Source organism: Petaurus breviceps, unplaced genomic scaffold, assembly GCF_028583685.1.
Source record: "Petaurus breviceps papuanus isolate PSGF00001 unplaced genomic scaffold, PetGlider_PUasm1.0 685, whole genome shotgun sequence".
Lineage (NCBI taxonomy): Eukaryota > Metazoa > Chordata > Mammalia > Diprotodontia > Petauridae > Petaurus > Petaurus breviceps.
In genome coordinates, this window is record NW_027186455.1 from 5,965,990 (window position 1) to 5,988,742 (window position 22,753).

Genomic DNA, 22,753 nt, shown 5'->3' on the forward strand with positions numbered 1-22,753 from the left:
ACTGATTTTTGAATACCTTTTTTTTTTGGTGAGGCAGTCAGGGTTAAGTGACTTGTGCAGGGTCACACAGCTGGTAAGTGTCAGGTGTCTGAAGTCAAATTTGAACTCAGGCTCTCCTGACTCCAAGGCCATTGCTCTATTGTGCCACCTAGCTGATAAGTCTTTCTAAAGTCTGAGCAGTTCAACTGTGAGGTCACCAGTAATAATCACAATTGACTATCCAAGCAGAAATAGTTGCTGCTCTTCTCATTGCCACGACTTAGTAAAGTTAACCTTTGACTACATGTGTCAGAAAAGTACCAAATAGTGCTAATATTCATGTGCAGTCATAATTACATTGACTTGCTACTGACCAGTTTGAGCTATGCTAAACTCTGATCTCATGGGGTTTTGCTCAGAGTAGATATGTCTGTTAATGCCCTGATTTCCACTTATTTATTTTATAAAAAGATATGAATTTAACTGAGCCCAAATTTAGTAACAAAGAATGATGTATGTTATAGATTCAGTATTAGATTTAAAATTTGAAGTCCATTCTTATTGGTTACTATGTAATTTAGAATAAGAGTTTGCTTGTGGCATTCACCAAATTTTTATGGGCTTCCTGTTGCACCTGCTCTGGAATGACTTATTCCTGATAAATTATTGTTATTAGAAGCAATGTGGTACAGTGGAGACAGTACTGGGTTTAGAATCTGAAGGACTTGGGTTCAAATCCTGTCTGTGCTACTTACTACTAACTCTGTGGCCTTGCATAAGTCACCATTTTGTGGGCCTAAGTTTTTTCATCAGTAAAATGACATGATGATCTGACATCCTTTCCAGGTCTAAATCTGTGATTCTGTGGGCTGTGACCTTACTATCTTATTCTATTATCACATGTAGTTTATTAGGTTCCACATAAAGCCTCTTGTTTCATTTTGATGCCTACCCTCTTATTCAAATCATCCTAGCTTAGTGAAACCACTTTTTTTTTCTTTAGTTTTATCCGGTAGTAACACAGGGCAGACCCTTAATATTTTTTAATATTTAGGCAGTATGGTACAATGGAAAGAGCATTAGCTCTTAAGTCAAAGAACCTGGGTTCAAATCCTGTCTTTTACACTATTCCTATGAATATGGGCAAGTCACTAAATTTCCTTGACTCTCTGTTCTTCATCTATAAATCAAGAGGATTGGATCTGAAAACCTCAGAGATTCTTTTCAGATTGAGGGCTTTTGATTCTATAAACTTTGGTGGAATTCTTTTACCTGGCAGTATGGTATGGTGGAATGACTAAGTAAATTAGAATCCAAAGACTAATTAAATTGGAATCCAAAGAACTTGAATTTAGATCCCAGACTACCATGTGGTGGTTTCAGGTAAATCATTTAATTTTTTCTATCAGAAAATAGTTATTAAACATCTGTTACATTCTGTTGGGGAAAACATTATTACACCTACAAGTAAATAGGAAAAAAACATACAAAGTCATTGGGATAGGGAGAAACTAGCCTCTGTAGGGGGTCCTGTAGTTTGAAAGAAGCCAAGTCTTACTAGAGTCAGAGTGGAAGGAGTGCATTCCAGGCATGGATCTCATTCATGAGAAAGCACAAAGTAGACTAGTTTGGCTCAACTCAGGAGGGTTATGAAGGGGAATAATGTGTGAAAACCTGTAAACGTGGTGGTAGCCATATTGTTTAGGGCCATAAATGTCAAACAAAACAGCATTTCATCCTTGAGTGGATGTAGCCATTGAAACTTCTTGAGCAGGAGAATGACATGATCACATCTGTATTTGGAGAATATCACTTTTGGAGTTACATAGAGAATGTATTGGAAAAGGGAAAGGCCAGAGCCTGGAAAGCTGATTAGGAAGCTATTTCAGTAGCACATATGAGCAATAATGAAGTCAAGCTAGGGTTGTGATCCTGTGAGTAGAGTGAAGGAGATAAATTCATGAGACTTGACAACTAGTTAGATTTGAGAGATAAGGGCTAAAGTGAAAGATGATGGTGCTTTCTATAAAATTTCAATAATGTAGAAGGATGATGGTACCGTCTATAAAAATAATTGAGAAGGTTGAGAAAAGGGATGGGTTACAGAAGAAAGATAAGTTTTGATTTGAATATGTTGAGTTTGAGACTCCTGTAGAACATCCAGAGGAGAGTATCCAATAGTCAGTCAAGAAACATTTATTAATCACTAACTGTGGTAAGTGCTGGAGATACAAAGATAAATGGAAAAAAATCTGTCTCTGCCCTCAAGTAGTCTCTAGTCTGATGGAGGAGACAATATGTAAATAACTGTACATACAAGATATGAATAGTATAAATGGAAGGTGAATTCAGAGGGAACGCACAGGTGAAAAGAGAGCAGGAAAGACCTGCAGAAGGTGGGATTTTAGCTGAGTCTTGAAGGAATACTGGGAAACCAAGAGGCAGAAGTGAGGGAAGCAAAACATTGCAAGCATGAGGGACAGCCAGGGAAAAGGCAGGAAAGGGATGCAAGGTATGGAGTGTCCTGTTTGAGAAACAATAGATAGACCAGTGTAACTTGATTATAAAATATGTGGGGGGGGGTATATTGTATAAGGAGACTAGAAATGTAGGAGAGTCTAGGTTGTGAAAGACTTTAAATACTAAATAAAGCAGTTTCTGTTTGATCCTGAAAGTAATAGTGAATTGCTGGAATTTGAGTCAGGTCAAACTTAGACTTCAGGAAGATTGTTATAGCAGCTTTAGTGAATGATGGACTGGAGTGGGGGGATATGAAGACCAACCTTAGAAGGCAACTGCAATATATCAGGTATGACGTGATAAGGGAATGTCTTGGGGGAGGGGGTCACTGTGTAAGTGGAGATAATGAGATGTATACCAGAGATATCACATAAAGATAGAAACAAGACTTGATAACAGACTGACTATATAGAATGAGCATGAGGAGTAAAAGATTACACTAAGATGGTAAACCTTGCTGATTGGAAAGATGGTGGCATTATAATTGAATCCTTGAACTTATGAGTTCATCAAGTGAGATTAAAATAGAGGGAAAAGAGCTCTAGAGGGTCCAGTACAGAGCTCTAGAGGATATCCATGGGAAGTGGGTGTGATCCGAATGAGTGGCTAGATAGTTGGAAACAGAAAGGAGCGGTGTCACAAAAACTTGGGTGAGTATTCACAGAGGAGGGTGGTCAGCAGTGTCAGATGCAGTCAGGAGGTCAGAAAGGATGAAGAGTGAAGAAAGGTCATTTTTGAGAGCGGTTTTGGTTGCTTGAGGTTAGAAATCAGATCACAGAATGTTGAAACATGTGAACAAAGGAAGTGGAGACAGCTAGTATAGAAGGAATAACATGCACACTCTGTTGGGTAAAGAAATCTGTCTTACCTTATAAGGAAGGAGGAGGGGAAGGGGAAGAGAAAGGGGGTGAGGCTGATAAAAGGGAGGGCAGAGTGAGGGAGGCAGTGGTCAGAAGTAAAACACTGGTGAGGAAGGACAGGGTGACACGAGAGAGAGAAAAGTATACGTGAGAAAAATAGGATGGAGGGAAATAACCGTGAATGGGACAAACTCTTCCATAAAACAGAAGTGGATAACAGAGTGGATTAAAAACCAGAATCCTACAATATGTTGTTTACACAAAACACATTTGAAGTAGAGACACATGCAAAGTAAAGGTAAAAGACTGGAGCAGAATATATTATGCTTCAGCTTAAGAAAACAAAGCAGGAGTAGCAATCCTGATCTCAGTCAAAGTAAAAGCAAAAATTGATTTGATTAAAAGAAATGGAGAAGGAAACCACATCTTTCTTAAAAGTAACATAGACAATGAAGTAATATCAATACTAAACATATATGCACAAAGTGGTATAGCATCCACATTCTTAGAGAAGTGAGTTATAGGAAGGAACAGGCCCCAAAACCATACTAGTGGGGGACCTCAACTTCCCCCTCTAAGAACTAGATAAATCTAACCACAAAATAATCAAGAGAGAAGTTAAGGAGGTAAATAGAATTTTAGAAAAGTTTGATATGGTAGACATCTGGAGAAAATTGAATGGGGATAGAAAGGAATATATCTTTTACTCAGTGGTACATGTTGTCTACACAAAAATTGACCATGTATTAGGGCATAAAAACCTCACAAAGGCAGAAATATTAAATGCATCATTTTCAGATCATGATGGAATAAAAAATTACGTGTAATAAAGGGCCATGGAAAGATGGATTAAAATTAATTGGAAACTAAATAATCCTAAAGAGTGAGTGGGTCAGGGGTGGCTAGGTGGCGCAGTGAGTAAAGCACCGGTCCAGGAGTCAGGAGGACCCAAGTTTGGTTCCGGCCTCAGACACTTAACACCCACACACACACACACACACACACACACACACACACACACACACACACAAACTAGCCTTGTAACCTTAAGGGGGAAAGTTACTTAACCCCAATTGCCCTCCAAAAAGGCAAAAAAAAAATATTAGGATGAGTGGGTCAAACAACAAATCATAGAAGCAATCAGTAATTTCATCAAAGAGAATTACAGTAATGAGACAACATACCAAAATTTGTGGGATGTAGCCAAAGCAGTACTTAGAGGAAATTTTGTGCCTGAATACTTACATGAATGAAATAGAGAAAGAGCAGATCAATGTATTGGGTATGCAATTCAAAAAGCTAAAAAAAAGAACAGATTAAAAATCCCCAATTGGGGGCAGCTAGGTGGCACAGTGAATAGAGTCAGGGGTCAGGAGTCCGGCCCTGGAGTCAGGAGGACCTGAGTTCAAATCTGGCCTCAGACACTTGACACACTTGCTAGCCGTGTGACCTTGGGCAAGTCACTTAACCCCAGTTGCCCTCCAAAAAGAAAAAAAAGGGGAAAAAATCCCCAATTAAACACCAAATTAGAAATTTTGAAACTCAAAGGGGAGATTAATAAAATTGAAAATAATAAAACTATTGAACTAATAAATAAAACTAAGAGCTGACTTTATGGGGGATAACCCAATAAAATAGATAAACATTTGTTTAATTTGATTTTAAAAAAAGAAGAAAATCAATTTATCAGTATCAAAAATAAAAAGGGTGAATTCACCACCAATGAAGAGGAAACTAAAGCAATAATTAGGAGCTATTTTGCCCAGCTGCATGCTAATAAATCTGACAATCTTAAGTGAAATGGGTGAATATTTACAGAAATATAAATTGCCCAGATTAAAAAGGAGAGGAAATAAATTATTTAACCCCATTTTAGAAAAAGAAATTGAACAAGTCATCAATGAACTCCCTAAGAAAATAAATCTTTAGGACCAGATGGATTTACAAGTGAATTCTACCAAACATTTAAAGAACAATTAATTCTAATACCATATAAACTCTTTGGAAAAATAGACAAAGGAGTCCTACCAAATTCTTTTTATGATACAGATATGGTGCTGATACCTAAATTGGGAAGAGCCAAAACAGAGAAAGAAAATTATACACCAATTTCCCTAATGAATATTGATGAAAAAAATTTAAATAAAATATTAGCAAAGAGATTACAACAATTTATCACCAGGATAATACATTATGATGAAGTGGAATTTATATCAGGAATGCAGGGCTGGTTCAATATTTTAAAAAAAACTATTAACATAATTGGCCAAATCAATGACAAAATCACTAGAAATCATATCATTATCTCAATAGATACAGGAAAAAAAACCTTTGACAAAATACAATGCTCATTCCTAAATGGATCTTTCCTTAAAATGATAGGTAGTATTTATCTAAAACCATCAGCAAGCATTATTTGTAATGAGGACAAGCTAGAAGCCTTTCTAATAAGATCAGAGGTGAAACAAGGATGCCTATCAGCACCACTATTATTCAACATTGTACTAGAAATTCTAGCTTTAACAATAGAGGAAAAAAGAAATTAAAGGAATTAGAATAGGCAATAAAGAAACAAAACTATCAACTCTTTGCAGATGATATGATGGTATATATGTAGAGAATCAACTAAAAAACTACTTAAAATAATTAATAACTTTAACAAAGTCTCAGGATATAAACAAACCCACATAAATCGTCAGCATTTCTGTATGTTACCAACAAACTCAATAGCAAGAGATAAAAAGAGAAATTCCATTTAAAATAATTGTAGACTATATAAAATATTTGGGAGTCTACTTGTCAAGACAAATCCAGGAAATATATGAACACAATTATAAAACGTTTTTCATACAAATAAAGTCAGATCTAAACATTTGGGAAAATATCAGTTACTCATGGATAGGTGGAGTAGATATAATAAAAATGACAATTTTAGCTAAATTAATTTACATATTCAGTGCCATACCAGACTACCAAAATTATTTTATAGGGCTATAAAAAAATAATAATAAAGTTCATGTGGATGAATAAAAGGTCAAGAATAACAAGGAAATTAATGAAAAAATGCAGAGGAAGGTGGCCTGGTCATACCAGATCTAAAACTATGTTATAAAGTAGCAGTCATCAAAACCGTTTGGTCCCAGCTAAGAAAAAGAATAGTGGATCAGATTAGGTATACAAGACACAGTAGTAAATGACTATAGTAATCTACTGTTTGATAAACCCAAAGACTCCAGCTTCTGGGATAAGAACTCACTCTCTGACAAAAGTTGCTGGGAAAACTGGAAAACAGTATGGCAGAAACTAGGCATAGACCATCATCTCACACCATATACCAAAATAAGGTCAAAATGGATACATGATTTAGACGTAAAGGGTAATAACCTTAAGCAAATCAGGAGAGCAAGGAATACTTAATCTGTCAGATCTATGGAGAAGGGAAAATTTTTTGACCAAACAAGAAATAGAGAACATTATGAAATGCAAAATGAATAATTTTGATTACATTAAATTTAAAAGGGTTTGCACAAACAAAACCAATGCAACCAAGATTAGAAGGAAAGCGGAAAGTTGGGAAACAATATTTATGCAAGTATTTCTGATAAAGATCTCCTTTCTCAAATATATAAAGAATCGAGTCACATTTATGAGAATACAAGTCATTCCCCAAATGAAAAATGGTCAAAGGATATGAACAAGTAGTTTTTCAGATGAAGAAATTAAAACTATCTGTAGCCATATTAAAAAAAATGCTCTAAATCACTATTAATTAGAGAATGCAACTTCAAACACATCTGAGGTACCACCTCACACCTGTCAGATTGGCTAATAACATGACAGAAAAGGAAAATGATGAATGTTGGAGGAGATTTGGGAAAATTGGACAGTAATGCATTGTTGGTGGAGTGATCATTCTGGAGGGCACTTTGGAACTATGCCCAAAGGGCAGGCAAACTGTGCATGTCTTTCGATCCAGCAATACCATCACTAGGTCTGTACCCCAAAGAGATCATTAAAAAGAGGAGAGGACCCGCGTGTACACAAAGGCCTAGAGAGGAGAAAAGTTAACAAGCATTCATCACACACTTGCTACATGCCCGGTAGCGTGCTGAGCACTCAGGTTACAAATGCAAGTAGAAAGAAATTCAGTCCCTGCCCTAAGGAACTTACTTCTGATGGGAGAAGACAACAGAGTAGAGAAGATCCCGCATGGAGGTATGGCTGATGAAGTCTGGAGAGTGCTTTACAAATATTATCTCATTTGAGCTTCACAACAGCCCAGATGTATAGTATGTGTATATGTTTGTATGCATGCCATTTTTATTCCCATTTTTACATACTGGGAAAGTGAGGCAGAGAGAAGTTAAGTAGACTTGTCCAGGGCCACAGCTAAAGTGTCTAAAGCCAGATTTGAACTCAGGTCTTCCTGCCTCCACTATCCACTGCACAGCTTAGCACAATTCCTTCCTTCAAGTAGGTTATTTTTTATCCTGGGATTTACATATATAAGTATATGCAGAATATAGTAATACAAATTAAAGATAACTTTGGAAGGGGCTAGCACTAACAGCTGGGGGATATGGGAACAGGCTTTGTGTCAGATGTGGTGCAGACTTGTAAGAGATACAGTGCATTTCTGGCACGGAAGACCAAGCTAAGCAGGCATAGAGACAGAAGCTGAAGTGTCACGTATGAGCAAAGCAAGACTGCTCTGGCCACACTGGAGTGTAGAAGGGAAGCAGTGTACAGTGAGGCTGCAGAAGTAGGTTGGCCCTTTAAGTGCCAAACAGAGGAGTTTACAGATGATCCTAGCGGCAGTATGGAGTCACCAGTTTGTGTGTGTGTGTGTGTAGGAGAGTGATATGGTTAGAATTGTGCTTAAGGAAAATTAGTCTGACAGCTGAGAAGAGGCAGCATTGGAGCAAGGAGGGACTCGAGTGAGGCAGAGAGACCATTTAGCAGGCTATTATAATAGTCAAGGCTAGAAGTTTTTTTGAGGGTCTGAACTAAGGTGATAACCGTATGAGTGTGGTGAGAAGAGGTCAGAAGCAAAAAATGTGGTGGAGGTAGAGAAGATGAGATTTGGTCAGGAAATAAGCTGTCTGACTTTTCTTGAGCAATAATAGCTTTGAGGGCATGTGCATAGCCTTCTGAATGAGAAGATGCTTGAAAGTGAGCAACATTCTCTTCCCTGGTGGTTAGAATTTGGTTCTTTGAGAGTCAGCATAAGTCCTAGTCAGGGAAGGGAAAGGAGGTTAGGAGCCCTCATTTTACAAATGAGGAAACTGAGATCTAGAGAGGTAAATTGACTTACCCAAGGTCATAGGTAATAAGTGGCAGAAACGAATTGGAAATCAAATCCTATGGTTAAATCTGGCGTTATTTCAACTGCATCGAAGTATCTCCCATCTTAAACTATCCATAAATGAGAAAATTCCACACCAGTGTTCTGTCTCCCATCTAAATGCCTCTGCACCTGCCTGCCTTACTTCCTGTAATTTACTTCCTTCTCACTTTACCTTTTGGAATCTCTGCTTTCTATTAAGACACAGTTCAAGTACTTTTTGTCTTCTACTTGAATCCTTTCTTGATTCAGTCTTCTTCCAGGTGCTTTCCCCAAACTACCTTCGATTCATTTGGTCTTTATTTTTGTATATTTATATGTGCTCAAGCTGTTTCCCTCACATTAGAATCTAAGCTCCAGAGATTTGAACGTACAAATAGGTTGTTGTAGAAATATATGAAATTCCACAGAGAGACAGGAGTACGATTAAGAGAGGGTAAATTTGGGGAGAGAATAGTAATAATCAAAATGTACTTCATTTCAGAGATTGGATCATAAAGGATAATCTGAGTGGGGGAAGGTGGAAGAACCAGTGTCAGGATCTGAAGAGAGGAGGACAGAGGAGTTGAACTTGGTCAGACCATGTCAGTCATGGATGACTAGTATTAATCTTATTCCTTGTCCTTCATTGCCGTGTTCTTCTTAAAGAAAGTGTTGGGGACAAATTGGGAAAAACATATAAAAGAATATGATAGAGGACATGACAATAGTCATAACAAATGTGAATATGAATAGAATGAACTGAAACATAAAGCAGAAGAGAACAGCAGATTTCAACAATATGCTGTTTACAAGAAACATTCTTGAAATAAGAAGACTCCCACAGATTTAAAATGTGAGATTGGAGCAGAATTTATTATGCTTTCAGGTGAATACAAAAAAGGAGAAGTGGTGGGGCATCTTAGAGAAGGCAACAGTGAAAATACATGTAGTTAAGAGAAACAAATAAGGAAATTACATGATGCTTAAAGGCACCATGGACAGTGAATTAATATCAATAATTTATGCACCTAACAGTAGGGAGAAATAGAAAAACTGTAATATTTGGGGGCTTTAATGTGCCCCTCTCAGAAAAAGAGAACTCCAAGATAAAGCTAAAAGACAAGAAGGAAGCCTAAGTCACTGGATAGAATTTTAGAACAGTTAGATTATGGTAAATCTCTGGCAAATAGTGAATGGGAACTTAAAGAAATATACATATTTCTATACACACATTAACTATGCATGACATTATTAGAAAACTTACCAGGGCATAACTTACCTCATAAAAAATGCAGAAAAACAAACAATAAACTCATCTTTTATACCACACCATGATAAAAATTATTATAAATAAAAGGCATGTAAACAAAGGATTCAAACTTAAATGGAAACTAATATTAAAGAATATTGTGAAAACAAATTCTAGAAAAAACATACAATCAGGGCGGCCAGGTGGCTCAGCGAATAAGAGCACCGGCTCCAGTGTCGGGATGACCTGGAAATCAAATCCTGGACTCAGACACTCAGCACACCCAGAAATAACTGGCCATGTAACCTTGAGCAAGTTACTTAACCCTGATTGCTTAAAAAAAAGAAAAGAAAAAACATACAATTTCATTGAAGAAAATGATGAGAACATATATGAAAACTTTTGGGATGTAGCCAAGGCAGTCCTTAAGGGAAAATTTATACCTCTAAAACAGTTTCATCAAAAAAAGAGAGAGAATAGATCAAAGAATTTGGCATATGGTTTTTAAAACCTAAAAAAGGAGAAATTTTAACTGCTACCCTACACACACACACACACACACACAAAATTAGACATTCTGGAAATTAAGGAAAAGGGAAACAAAATTGAAAACAGAAAAAAATTGAATTGAGAAATAAAATTAAGATCATGTTAACAAAAAAAAATTTAGACTTAGCTAATTTGACCCAAAAAAGGAAAATCAGATTGCCAGAATGAAAAAGGAGAATTCACAACAGGAAAAGAAGAAATAAAGGAAGTTATTAAAGACTATTTTGCCTAAGTACATGCCAAATAAAACTAATAATTTAAATGACATGGATGAGTATTTATAAATGTATAAAATAGCCAGATTAACAGGAAAAGAAATAGAGAACTTAATTCATACACTCTCAGGAAAAGAAGTTGATCAAGTTCTATGAACTTCCAGAGGAAGCCCCTTGAGGGCAGAGAAACTTTAATGTTTGTCTGCTGTTTCCCCAGCACTTAGCAGAGTTGGGGGAGGTGCTCAGTCTGAGTGTGTTGATTGATTGTAGAGACCATGGGTGCTTGTCTCTTCCCTGGAGAGACCTGAGTTTATCACTTCTTGGGGATTTTATGAGGGAAATCTTGTTGGGTCCCTTCCATCTCTTGAAATGTAGCAGGAAGCAGAGCTAGAATCTGAACTCCCAGATCCAGCGTCCTTGCTGCTACACCAGGCTGGCTACTTGTCACAGATCAGAGGCTTGCATAGTACCACTTACTAGCCAGGTGGCTCTGCGTAGATCATCAGTAACTTCATTTCCCTCTAAGTCATCAGTTACTTAACTTCCCTGAACTTCACTTGCCTAACTTAGAACTTAGGGGGAGGAGAGAAAGAAGTTTAACTCAGTCTAACCTCTGATGCCATTCCTGAGTTCTTCTGAAGGTTTTAGTTATCCTAAGAGTTCTCTCCTCACCCTGCTCCTCCCCATCACCCAGCATAGAAAGGGAAAATATCTTTCCCACTAAGGCCATTTGGTGATAGAAACCGCAGACGAGCTTGGACTCTCAGACTTGATTCCAAAGTAGTCTAATCAGTCCCTTTAGCACTCATGTCCCTGGTCAGAGCACAAAGAATTCTTAAATGAAAGAACAGCTCCCTCAAAAGAGAAAAGCTGGAAACATTTTAATCCCACCCTTAAGAAATGTCTAAGTCTAAGAAAATATTCATTAGTTTGAACTTTGTTTTCATTTAGGTATGAAAATTATCCTCATTTTCTTGACCAGTGAAGGCATTCTCTGGTTATTCCCTGTGTTCCCTGCCTTGCTTACCACATATACAGGATGCGTCTGTCCTTGGTACTGTGCTAGACACTTGGGGAATAAGTGGCAAGAAGAGCCTACAAAGAACAGTATATTTACATAGAAATGCAAAAGGTGGATAACAGTAAACACAGCAATAGGGAGTTTGACAAAATACATGAGCTCACTGTCAAATGAGCTGTCCACACAGTGAGTCGTATGGATTCAGAAACTGAGAAAGATCACGAGAGGCTAGAGTGGGTGGGGAGATACAGCCTGTACTAATGAAAGCTAAAAACAAAGAGCAGGTTTTAACTAAGATAAGGACCCTAGAGTCATACCAAGAGAGTCCCTGCAGACATCTTTTTCCAAGGAGATGCTTAGCAGCCAAAAAAAAAAAAAAAAAGGCAACAGTTCATTGTGACAAGAGGTTAAAAATAGTGCAGTGACCGTGGCCTACAGAACAGAGCAGAACCCCCAACGTGGACATGCATCTTTCAGATTTCTTGGTCCTTTGACCCTGTGGCTAGTATCACCAGGATCTGCCCAATTCCTCATCAAACCTAGCTGACTCAGAAAATTCCAGAATTGTAGTGAGACAGTTTAGTTTCTAAAGAGCTGCCTGCAATTTGAACTGGTTAGATACAAATTAGACGTTCTTACCCTGTGATTAATTCTGTATAGTTGTGCTGTTAATGTTATTTATCTCATCACATACATAGAATTTCCAGAGGATTTCTTTTTAAACAGGATAACTTCATATGATGCATTCTGCTTAGCATAGTTCTTCATACATGGTAGGCACTTAATAAATGTTTATTGATTATTAACGATCACAATTTTTTTGGAGGCTTTTTGAATGATTTGAATAGAAGCAAAATTAATTATTTTTTTGTTTCTCTTTTAGGAAAGGTTTTGATTACCACATGAATTACGGAAATCCTCCACCCTACTCGGACCCAGGCCCAACCGCCCCTTATCCACCATATGTACAGCAACCCGGCGGTCCTCAACCATATCCTCCTGCCGGGCCTTATCCCGCTGGGCCTCAAGGGCCATATCCACCCCCTAACGGAGGGTATCCATACCAAGGCTACCCACAGTATGGCTGGCAGGGCGGACCCCCTCCAGAAGCTCCGAAAACCACAGGTACCATAAACATTACATACAGTCCTATGTCACAGTGGGAAATATTTGCATGTTCTTCTTGGCCAAAAAAAAAAAAAAAAGGGCAGTCCATCTGGCCTTTGTAATAGGGTTCATTTATAAGCTTTAGTGATTGTTTTTCCTAGCTTCTGGGGGATTTTTCATCTCTGGCTAGGGGGTAGATATCCTCTTGATATTCTGAGTCTGTTCTTTGTGGTATTCTCCTTTGGGACAGAAAGCTTGTTTGGCATGTTTTCTAAGAGTCACTCATGGGGGAAGAAATTTGAAGGTCTGAGGCTGCTGGTATTTATTCTTGCAACAGAAGAAAGTCTTGTTTTTCAGGATCAGATTGTGGAGGCAATTTATTTTTAAGTTCCAACTCATCCTCATATTAACCTTTTCTTTTCAAAAGTAGCTAGCAGATATTTTAAAATAGGTTTAAACTAGTTTTCTAAGCTATACTTCGATTTTTACTTACATTTTCAATAAGCCAATCAGAGTTGCGACCCCCACATTCCAGGCCCTTAATTTTCTGTGCATTTGCTACTGTATGGTTCAACTGGCCTTAAAAAATGACTATGATAAAGAATCCAGTTCTTTATTAAGCCCCACATACATGGTAGAATCATAGAGTTTGAGCTGGAAAGCATTTTTGTCTTGTCTGTCTCAGACTCTCAGTAAGAATTTGCTGCTTTTATTTATCTTCTGATGTTCAGCTCCCTTTGCAGAAACCTAGTTTGGTTTCTCATAATGACTAGATTCATATTGATTTAGAAACACAGGCTATCCTTGATAGAAGTCAATTCAATAAATGTTTTTAAAGTGTCTGTGTGCCAGTTACTTTGCTATGCTAAGCCACTTTGCCCATGTCTTAACCCTTTGCTGGCCTTAGTAACAGAACTGAAGGTTTATTTCTGTTCTGGAAATTATTTTAAACCCTGATGTTCTAGGATTTCGGGAATCATCCAAGGTGGGTGCCCCATACTAAAACCCCAGGTCCATAATCCTAGGAAAATACTACAAATGGGAAAAACAGTAACTTTTAAATCTTATAAATCAGGAACTCCCTAAATAAAATCTAACCATTAAGTATGTTTTGAAGAAAAATCTTGACAAGTACTAAGTTCTGTTTTCTTGGCTTTTTCTTGTAACAGTTTATATTACGAGTACACAGAATAGTGCAGGAAATGTGTCACCAAGTGCTGTCTGAGGAGTAACAAACACAGAATTCAGGTCTTTGGCAATGAAGGGAGAATTTCTAAAATAAGTCTCATAAGCTGACAAGTCTTCTGTTTTAACACAAGGCTATCCTTGCATTTGGGGCATTCATTTAGACAAACTCACTCCAATAGCACATGGCGCCTTCTCAACGTGACTACTCACTCGTTCGTCAGATCCTTTGTTCCTGATGCTCATGATGGTTATGTTAATTTACAATCTAGTAATGTTTTAATTTCACATGCAAGATGGGCTGAGTTCTTTTGCTGATGCTTTGCAGATTTGTAGGTATTCTGTACTCAAGATATTAGCATTTCCCTTAGCCATTAATTTTGAAATTTAGTGATTTTGTAGTTGAGTGCAGCTTGCTTCATTTCTTGAAAATGTTTTATTTGTACTGGGCATCCCCCCAATCCCCAAATTGAACACAATTGACAGAGAGAAACCTTGCTTGGCAGAGTACACAACAGATTGTTCTAGCGCTCCCCTACCTCTCTACTGTGTAGTCTGTTACCTCTTCAGCCAATGTTTTTAGAAGATGCATATAGGTTTGGCTCTTATTATCAGCCGTGTTATTTGCATTTTGGGCAAAAGCTTCTAAGCTCCTCAGGCTTATTTGCTTACAAGTTTTATGAGTACCTTTTGTTTTTATGTCAGTCGTTTCATGTCAGTCTTTTCTAGATATGCCCTTCCTACCTACCCTAGTATTAAGTCCTTCTCTGGTGACCAAGAAAAAGAGTATAGCAAAAGCAGCAGTTATAATGATTGCTTCTAACAGTCAGTGTAACATTCTGCACCTGTGGTTCCCCTGCCTCTTTGCCAAGAGGAGGGTGGGTTTGTTTCCTTATCTCCCTGGACCAAGATTAGTCATTACAGTTACTACTACTTCCTTTTCCTGTTTCTTTGCATTATTGTTACTATGTTCTTCATTTTTTTAGTGCATAGTAATATTCCTTAACACTCATTCAGCACTGTTTGAAAGAAACATTTTTACTTTTCATGCTTTCTGGAAATATATAGTGAAGTCTTTTTTCTATATTTCCTGAAGGAGACTGGTCTGAACTTAATATGAAAATGGAATGTGAAATCTTCCCAGATTTTAGTGGTTTTCTTAAAAATAGATTTTTTAAAAATATCTTTTCAAGCTTTTGTTACTGGTAAAAGTAGTCCTAGATAGTGATTAAGGCAGGAGCAAGTATCAGTTTTAGAAGGCAGTTGTGGGTCAAGTTGGATTTGGGGTTTTCTGATCCTTAATAGAATTAGGCTTCCTAAACTTTCACATCCTTTTATTGAGGTTTAAGGGTTTTTCTATTAGGCTTAGAATTTTCTATTAGGTTTAGAATCATTGCCTTTTCATAGGGAGCTTGTTTACTTAGGAGTATTTTACTCAGGGGTGTAAGGTTATGTATGATATTACAATTTAACAAAATGTTAGCCAGCATTAGGAAGAGAACAGGAAACCTTGCTTAGGGTGTTGGTCTCCTGAGTTTTGCCTTTGGACAGTTCAGAGGAGTGGCTGATGGGGTTGGGTGGGGACAGATATAAAAGGAGAAATTTCTGAGGTTAAAAAAAAAACAGTCAAATTAGAGATGTGCAAAAAGATTGTAGGATTTAATCCTGGAATGGAAATGAGAAGTCATAACATCTAACCCCTGTTTTACATATGAGGAAATTGAGGCCTAGAGAGACACAGTGGCGTGGCCAAATATTGTAGGAGTGATAATATATAGCAGAGATAAGAGCTACTTTTCCATGTAGTTTAATTCTGAGTTTCACTTTGCAAAAAGAGTTGCTAAGTCCTAGTTCTTTTCTCCTTTCTCATCTTTTAAAGACAATGTAGTATTTTGTCTTATACAGAATACTGTAGGTTGGTCTTTAATATTGTGGGCATAAGTAAATGTGAAAAAGTGAGAACTTTCTCGTTAATATAGTTATGCATGTCTTTGGTTGTAGTAGAGATGTAATACTGGGAACTTATTGCCTTCAATTATTATTGGCCGTTACTGAGAAGTAATAGAGAAAATAAATTTAAATGATCTCTCTATTTCTGATTGGATATATCAACAAGGGGAGAAAAAATGTTCTGCCCTATTTGAAGAAGAGGAAAGGTGAAAAAAGCTGGGATTATTTATTGTAAGACTTTGACCAAGCATTGCATTTCTCACACATCTCTTTTATCTGAGCTGTTCTATAATCCTGGGCAGAAAATCTGTATTAAAAATGATTCACACTTCTGTTATAAAGGTACCTGATTTATACAGCACCTTCTTCCTCCATAGAAAGGGAAATAAGTAGTACAAATAATATTATCTTTATTTTACAGATTAGAAAACTGAGATCAGTGTGGCTTTGTGGCCTCTCCACCCACTGTCACATAAGTTGTGTTGAAGGTGGATTTTTCAGCCTCAGGTCTCCTGACTCAAGTCCCTCAGCTCTTTGCAATATACCACATTCCTGTGGGTATTTAATCCTAAATTTTATGTTTTAGATCAGAAAACAATATAAGAGTAGAGAGGAAACTATTTAAAGCATTTGATCAGAGCTTTCTCCTGTTAATCTCTCTTAATCTCTCAAGACTCCAGCCAAGTTTTCTAAGCAGTAACTTGTTAAACTCAGTTCATCATGATATAGTGAAAAGAGTAGTGGATTTGGAGTCAGAGCCCCTGGGTTCCAATCATAACCTGTGTCGCTTAGCCTCCCTGGGCCTCAGTACTGTGAAGATGTATGTGAGGGCCTTTCAGGAGCTAGTTCTAAATTCTGTAAACCTCTCTAAGCCTTATTTTCTTCATCCATAAAATGAGGTGGTTAATTTGGATGGTCTCTGAGGGCCCTTCCAGCTCTAAATCTGTGAGACTCTGATCTTTTGGTCCTCACCTGGGAATTCAGGTAAGAACAGTACTAGAGATGACTTGTCTGTATGTTTGGTGGCTACAGTCAGGTGGGAAGAGTCATTGCTCTCTCCATTTATACAAAAGAATGTGAAGATGACCATAGCAAGCAATGGAGAAAGGAGCTTTATGTTTCTGGCCTTTGCCTCTGATGCTCCCTTCATACTTCTCACCACCACTGAAGCAAATTTTTTCAAATGATTTATTCAAACTATGATGCTTTACCTTTTCAAAAACCATATTAGTTAGGTGGCACAGTAGATAGAGCACCAGCCCTGATGTCAGGAGGACCTGAGTTCAAATGTGACCTCTGATACTTAATTAACACTTAGTAGCTGGGTGATCCCGGGAAAGTCACTTAACCCTGATTGCCTAACAAACAAAAAACCATAGCCAACATGTTTTCCTCAACACTCGGGTAAAGGAGTGCAAAAAGGCAGTTGAAGTTTGAAAATTGAGTTTGTTTAGCCAGGCTGCTTCCCATTGGTTTGGACCAGGATAAATCTGGTTTACTAACCTGGCGAAACAGAAGATGCTGGCAAGGATTCACTTTATTTACAGGACTGGTCTTGTGGCCTCTATTTCCCTTTGACTTCTCTGTAGAGTATGTAATTTTCTGCCTCTGCTTAACTAGTCCTAAAAGTTTATCCCTCAAGCTTTCTTTCTCTATATCCTTATCTAAATCACTATTAACTTTTAAGTATGTAAAAGGAAAGGTTTTGGTTTGGATTGAAAAGAAGTAAGAGATAAGGAATCTGTTTAAGAGGGATATTGAAAGGAACACTAAAAGTTGGATCACTGTCAGCAAGGGGAGTTGGGGAGTGAAACTAATAAGACGTATATGCATGAAAATGTTTACCTGATGTCAAGAGTGTTGTGACAATTTATATGCTGGAATGTGAAATATGTCAGACCAAGTTTAACACTCATGAGTAGTGGGCATAATTCACGTTTTATTGAAAAGTAAAAATATTTCCCTCTGTGGCTAAGTGACCAGAGAATGCGAAATGGATAATTCACAAATTGAGATGGACAGAATTTTGGATTGTAGGGGCTTCAGTGGCTGTCTAGTTCAGTCTATCCCCCCAAAGAGTAATTCCTACAAGAAACCCAGCTAGGAGTAGTCATTCAACCTCTGCATGAAGACCACTAATGAGATAACCCACTTCTTCTTGAAGTAGGCCATTCTACTTCTATATGTTTAATTAGATATATATCTATATATATTATGTAGATTAGATATACAGAATTATATTAAATATATTATATGTTAATATAATATATAAATAATATAATATAAAGTCTTCCCTTATATCATGAAGCATAAAACTTGCCTCCCTGAAATTTCTATCCCTTGCTCCTGTTTTCTGCCCCCTGAGGTCAAACAGAACAAATCTAAACCTCCTTCTGCGTGATGACAGCCCTTCAGATGTTGGAACACAGTCTTCTAGTTAGAATCTGACCAGGGTAAAAGAGTGGAACTGGCCTCTTCTTAGCCCTGGAGGCTGGGCCTCTCTCAGTTGCGTCCAAGATCTTTTTGGCTGCCATATCACACTGTTGACTCATTGAACTAGAGTTTAGTTCATCACTCCCTCATCCTTTTCAAATAGTAACCCAACTATACTTTCCCCATCTTGTAATTGTGAAGTGAGGTTTTTTTTTTTTTTAAAGACCCTCAAATAGAAGATTTTACATTTATCCCTAAGTTTCAACTCAGTAGATTCAGCCAATCAAAGATCTTTTTAGATCCTGACTGCTATTCAGGTGGTTTGGTATCCCAGCTTTTTGTCATCTGAAAATTTGATCTGCATCTTATCTGTCTTTATAGAAGTTGTCGACAAAATGTTAGTGCAAGACTAAGCACAGATCCTTAAGGCACTCATTCACTGGAATGACCACTTTCTGAATCCATCTAATTGTACTGCTGTCTAGTGTACTTCTCTTCGTTTTGTTTTTTTAACATTTTTTTTAATTTTTTAATTAATTTGTTTCCTTTTAGTTTACAGGATTCAATTCCACAATTCCTTGAGTTTCACATTTTGTCCCCCTCCCTCCCTCCCCCCCGTGGCGGCTTATTATCAAGTATAGGATCTGTAAGGTTTGTTTTTTTTTTCCTGCAAGAGCATGAGATGCAACTGGGAAATAAAATGTGCAGGCAATGGGGTATAAAAATCTTGTGGAAATGAGTGTTGAAAACTAAAAATAAATTAATTTTTATAAAGAAGAGCATGAGATACTTACCATGTTTTGCTAAAAACTATATATAAGGCAGCTTGGTGGCTCAGTGGATAGAGCACTAGGCAAGGAGTCAGGAAGACTCAAGTTTAAATCTGACCTCAGATGCTTAACTAGCTTGTGTGACCCTGGGCAAGTCACTTAACTCTGCCTCAGTTTCCTCATCTGTCAAATGAGCTGGGGAAGGAAATGGCAAACCAGTTTAGTATCTTTGCCAAGAAAAGCCCGAAGGGGATCACAAAGAGTAGGACACGACTGAAAAATGATTGAATGACAATAGCAGCAATGTATATTTGCAGCATTCTCTTGATATAATTGTGAGAAATAATCATCTAGCTAAAAAACTCCACACGACCTCAGTGAATGAAGGAAAGATTTTATTTATTGTTCTCTTGTCAGAGACTACCGGAGACTGGGTGACCCATAAGGAGACATGCCCTTTCAGACAGTTAGAAAGCCTTTTATGACTTATCCAGATTTGCTTTTCCCTCCCCTGTATCCCATTGGCTGGGCTTTTCAGGGTCTACAGCCTATCTGAGAACACCTAAAACCTACCCCCCCACATGGGTCTACACCCCTTCTTACGTCTCTCATTTATACATTTCAATTCTCTCCCCCCTTTCATCCTCATTCTCCCGATATTTTATTTAGTAAAGAAACACCAAACCTTAAATACTTTTAGTCTCATCCCAGGATGTGGTTGAAGATTCAATCCAGGGAGGAGCCAAGATGGCGGCATAGAAGCAGGAAGACTCCCTGCACTCCCCCCATAACCACCTCAAATACCCATAAAAATGACTCTAAACAAACTTTAGGACTACAGAACCCACAAAGTGACAGAGAGAAACAAACCTCCTGCTGAAGGCAGGCCTGCAGGAAGGGTAAATCACAGCACTCGGGGAGCAGAGCACAGCCCCATGTGAGTCCGAGGTTTTAACCCCAAGGTGCTCCCACCAGCCCCAGCTGGAGGGACTTCAGGAGAGTGGATCACCAGCAGCTGTGGTGGTTTCCAGAACTATCAACCCAAAAATGCCAAAGACAAAGTGAGAGGTCAGTGGACTTTGGGAACAGGAGGTCCGGGAGTGCAGTCCAGCTTCTGCCCCTGGGAGGGAGAAGCGGCTGAGGCACAGCGGCCACTGCTGTGTGGCTGCTTCAGAGCTCCTGGCCTGCAGATTGTAGGGGGACCAAGCAACCAGTCTGAGGGCTAATGGCTCTTGCTTTAACCTGCTTGGATCTGGATTGCTATCTAGGGTGGAGGTCGTGGGGCGCATGACCAGTGTGCCAGAGTGAGTGGAGGCTTCAGAGAGGGCAGCCAACTAATAGCTCTGGAAGCTACAAAAACCCCAGCAATTTGGGACAAAGCTCTCCTCTCTGGAAGCAGAATTCTACTGTGGCAAAAAGCTCAAAAGTTAAGTAATCGAGTGGCAACATGAGCAAGCAAAGGAAGCAAAGTAAGCACAGCAACCTGACTCTAGATTCCTTTTTGGAATTTGTATCTCCAGTACCTATTAGCATAGTGCCTGGCAAATAATAGGTACTTAATAAGTATTTATTGAATTGAATCAAGGGCCAGGTATTCTCACTGTCTCTAAGTTGCTTGACTAATTACAGCTCTTGAATATGACGAAAATTACCAACTCTGTTCCTTCCTATGAGGTGAAATAGTTTTTCATGTTATTTTATTTTATTTTTTTTTTGCTTTTTGGAGGTAGAAAGGCAGGGCAATTGGGGTTAAGTGACTTGCCCAAGGTCACACCACTAGTGTTAAGTGTCTGAGGATGGATTTGAACTCAGGTCCTTCTAACTCCAGGGCCAGGGCTCTATTCATTGTGAACTAGCTGCCCCCCACCCACCCACCCTCCAGGAGTTTTTAAAACCCCTTTTGTTTTCCTTATATTTCCTCCTTTGCCACATCATTCCTGACACTGTTCTTAGAGTACTATGCTATGCCTTTGTATTTATCTTTTACTTTCCCTTACTTCTATCTTTGGTGTTTATCTTTTAAAACTCTTAAGATAATTGATAGTTCTTTATAATTACACTTTGATTTCTTTGGATAATTCCCATTTTTCATCCCTAACAGGATTGTTTCCCCTTGGGTCTTCAGAATTCTGTGTCGATAATTTCCTGTCCCTCCTGGGCTAACTTCCCCCGAAGAACTTTATTCCATGGTATTAAGCTTGTCCTTTCTTTGAATCTTTTTTTAATATACTTTCCCCTGTCTAGGATGCACATAGGAATATACACATTACTCCTTCTCCTCTATTATTTACACTGAAGTAGTACTAGCTTTTCCCTAAGGTTTCCATTGTTGTCACTTCAGTAATCAGTTCTTCTGTGTTAATTGAGAGTCAGATCCAGAATAAAATCTTCCCATGTTTTCATTACCTTTTGAAGAATGAAATTATCATTAAGGTGAACTGAGCAGGTACTAGCCATTTTGCGTTCAGCATGGAGAGAACTCCAGTAGGCATTCATGGAACTGAAGTCTGCTGCCTCTGTTCTTTTATGCTTCCTGTGCCAGGCTAGTGGTTTGTTTTCTAAACTCCTCATCTCTTTCCTCTTTTTGCTCAGGTAGTCAGTATGCCCTAGTCACATCGTTTGAGTCATTTCTCCAAATGCATTATCCCATTTTAGAATTCCTTCCAAACTCAGCTCGACACCACCTGTGCGAATCCTTCCCTGATCACCACAGCTGCTTATGCTCTCCTGCTGCCACAAAAATTTTACCTGATATTTATTTTGTATGCATTCCTCCTGGTAGATTGTTAGCTTCCTGAGGGCAGAGACTGTTTCAGTTTTGTCTTTGTATTCCCAGCACCTAACACAGTAAGTACATGCTTCATAAATGCTTGTTGATTGATTATTTTCCTTTCCTAGTTCTTGAATTTCCTCATGTGTATAGAACATCTTAATAATGACATTGTACCATCCCGATCCCTGATAAACGTGGTAGATAAGGTAATCTTAGTCAGAGCCACATTCCAGTTCCAGTTCATGGCCAAAGGAACATGAGTCTCATCCTGCTAAGCCTAAGGCATACTTGGGGGTAGGGGAAGGGTGTTAGACTTGCCAGTGTGCCTTGAGACCTTTAGGCCACCTTGCCTGTTACCTAAACTTTGTACATAGACACTTCAGGTTATGGATTTTACTATTGGGACTTTTCTGGAAAATTTTTTAAAGTTTTATTGATACTCTTATTTTTTTTAAATAATAGTCTGAATGCTGTCTTCTGTGGACTTCTGAGTATTTCAACTTGTATTTTGTTTCCTACTCACGAGCTACTCTCTATGGGAAGTATCGAGCTTAGTGCCTATATGTGGGCAGTCTCACCTCTTTTGCAGGTTAACTGTGGCCATCTGGTTAGCCAGAGAGGAAACTTTGTAAAGGAATCTTCTGAAATCTTGACAACAGCTCTTTCATTTGAGTAACATCTTTCCTTTTGGGTTCTTTCCTGAGTTGCTGTAAAGAAAGGAGTATGAAAGGACTGTTGGCATTGTAGAATTTGCTACAACTTTGTAGACATCTAACAATTCACAATATTTACATTTTGATTCACCATTGTTGAGTT

At 38.2% G+C, this 22,753-nt stretch overlaps 1 protein-coding gene across 2 annotated transcripts in view; it reads left to right on the forward strand.

Annotated features, from left to right (window-relative positions):
* The window catches only part of CYSTM1 (cysteine rich transmembrane module containing 1), a 107,664-nt gene that overhangs the window by 46,521 nt on the left and 38,390 nt on the right, over positions 1–22,753 (forward strand). For both annotated transcript variants that reach the window (XM_069104359.1, XM_069104358.1), the window contains exon 2: positions 12,603–12,844. In XM_069104359.1, the coding sequence (XP_068960460.1) occupies positions 12,622–12,844 (223 nt within the window). In that variant the 5' untranslated portion in view covers positions 12,603–12,621. The remainder of the gene's footprint in view (positions 1–12,602; positions 12,845–22,753) is intronic.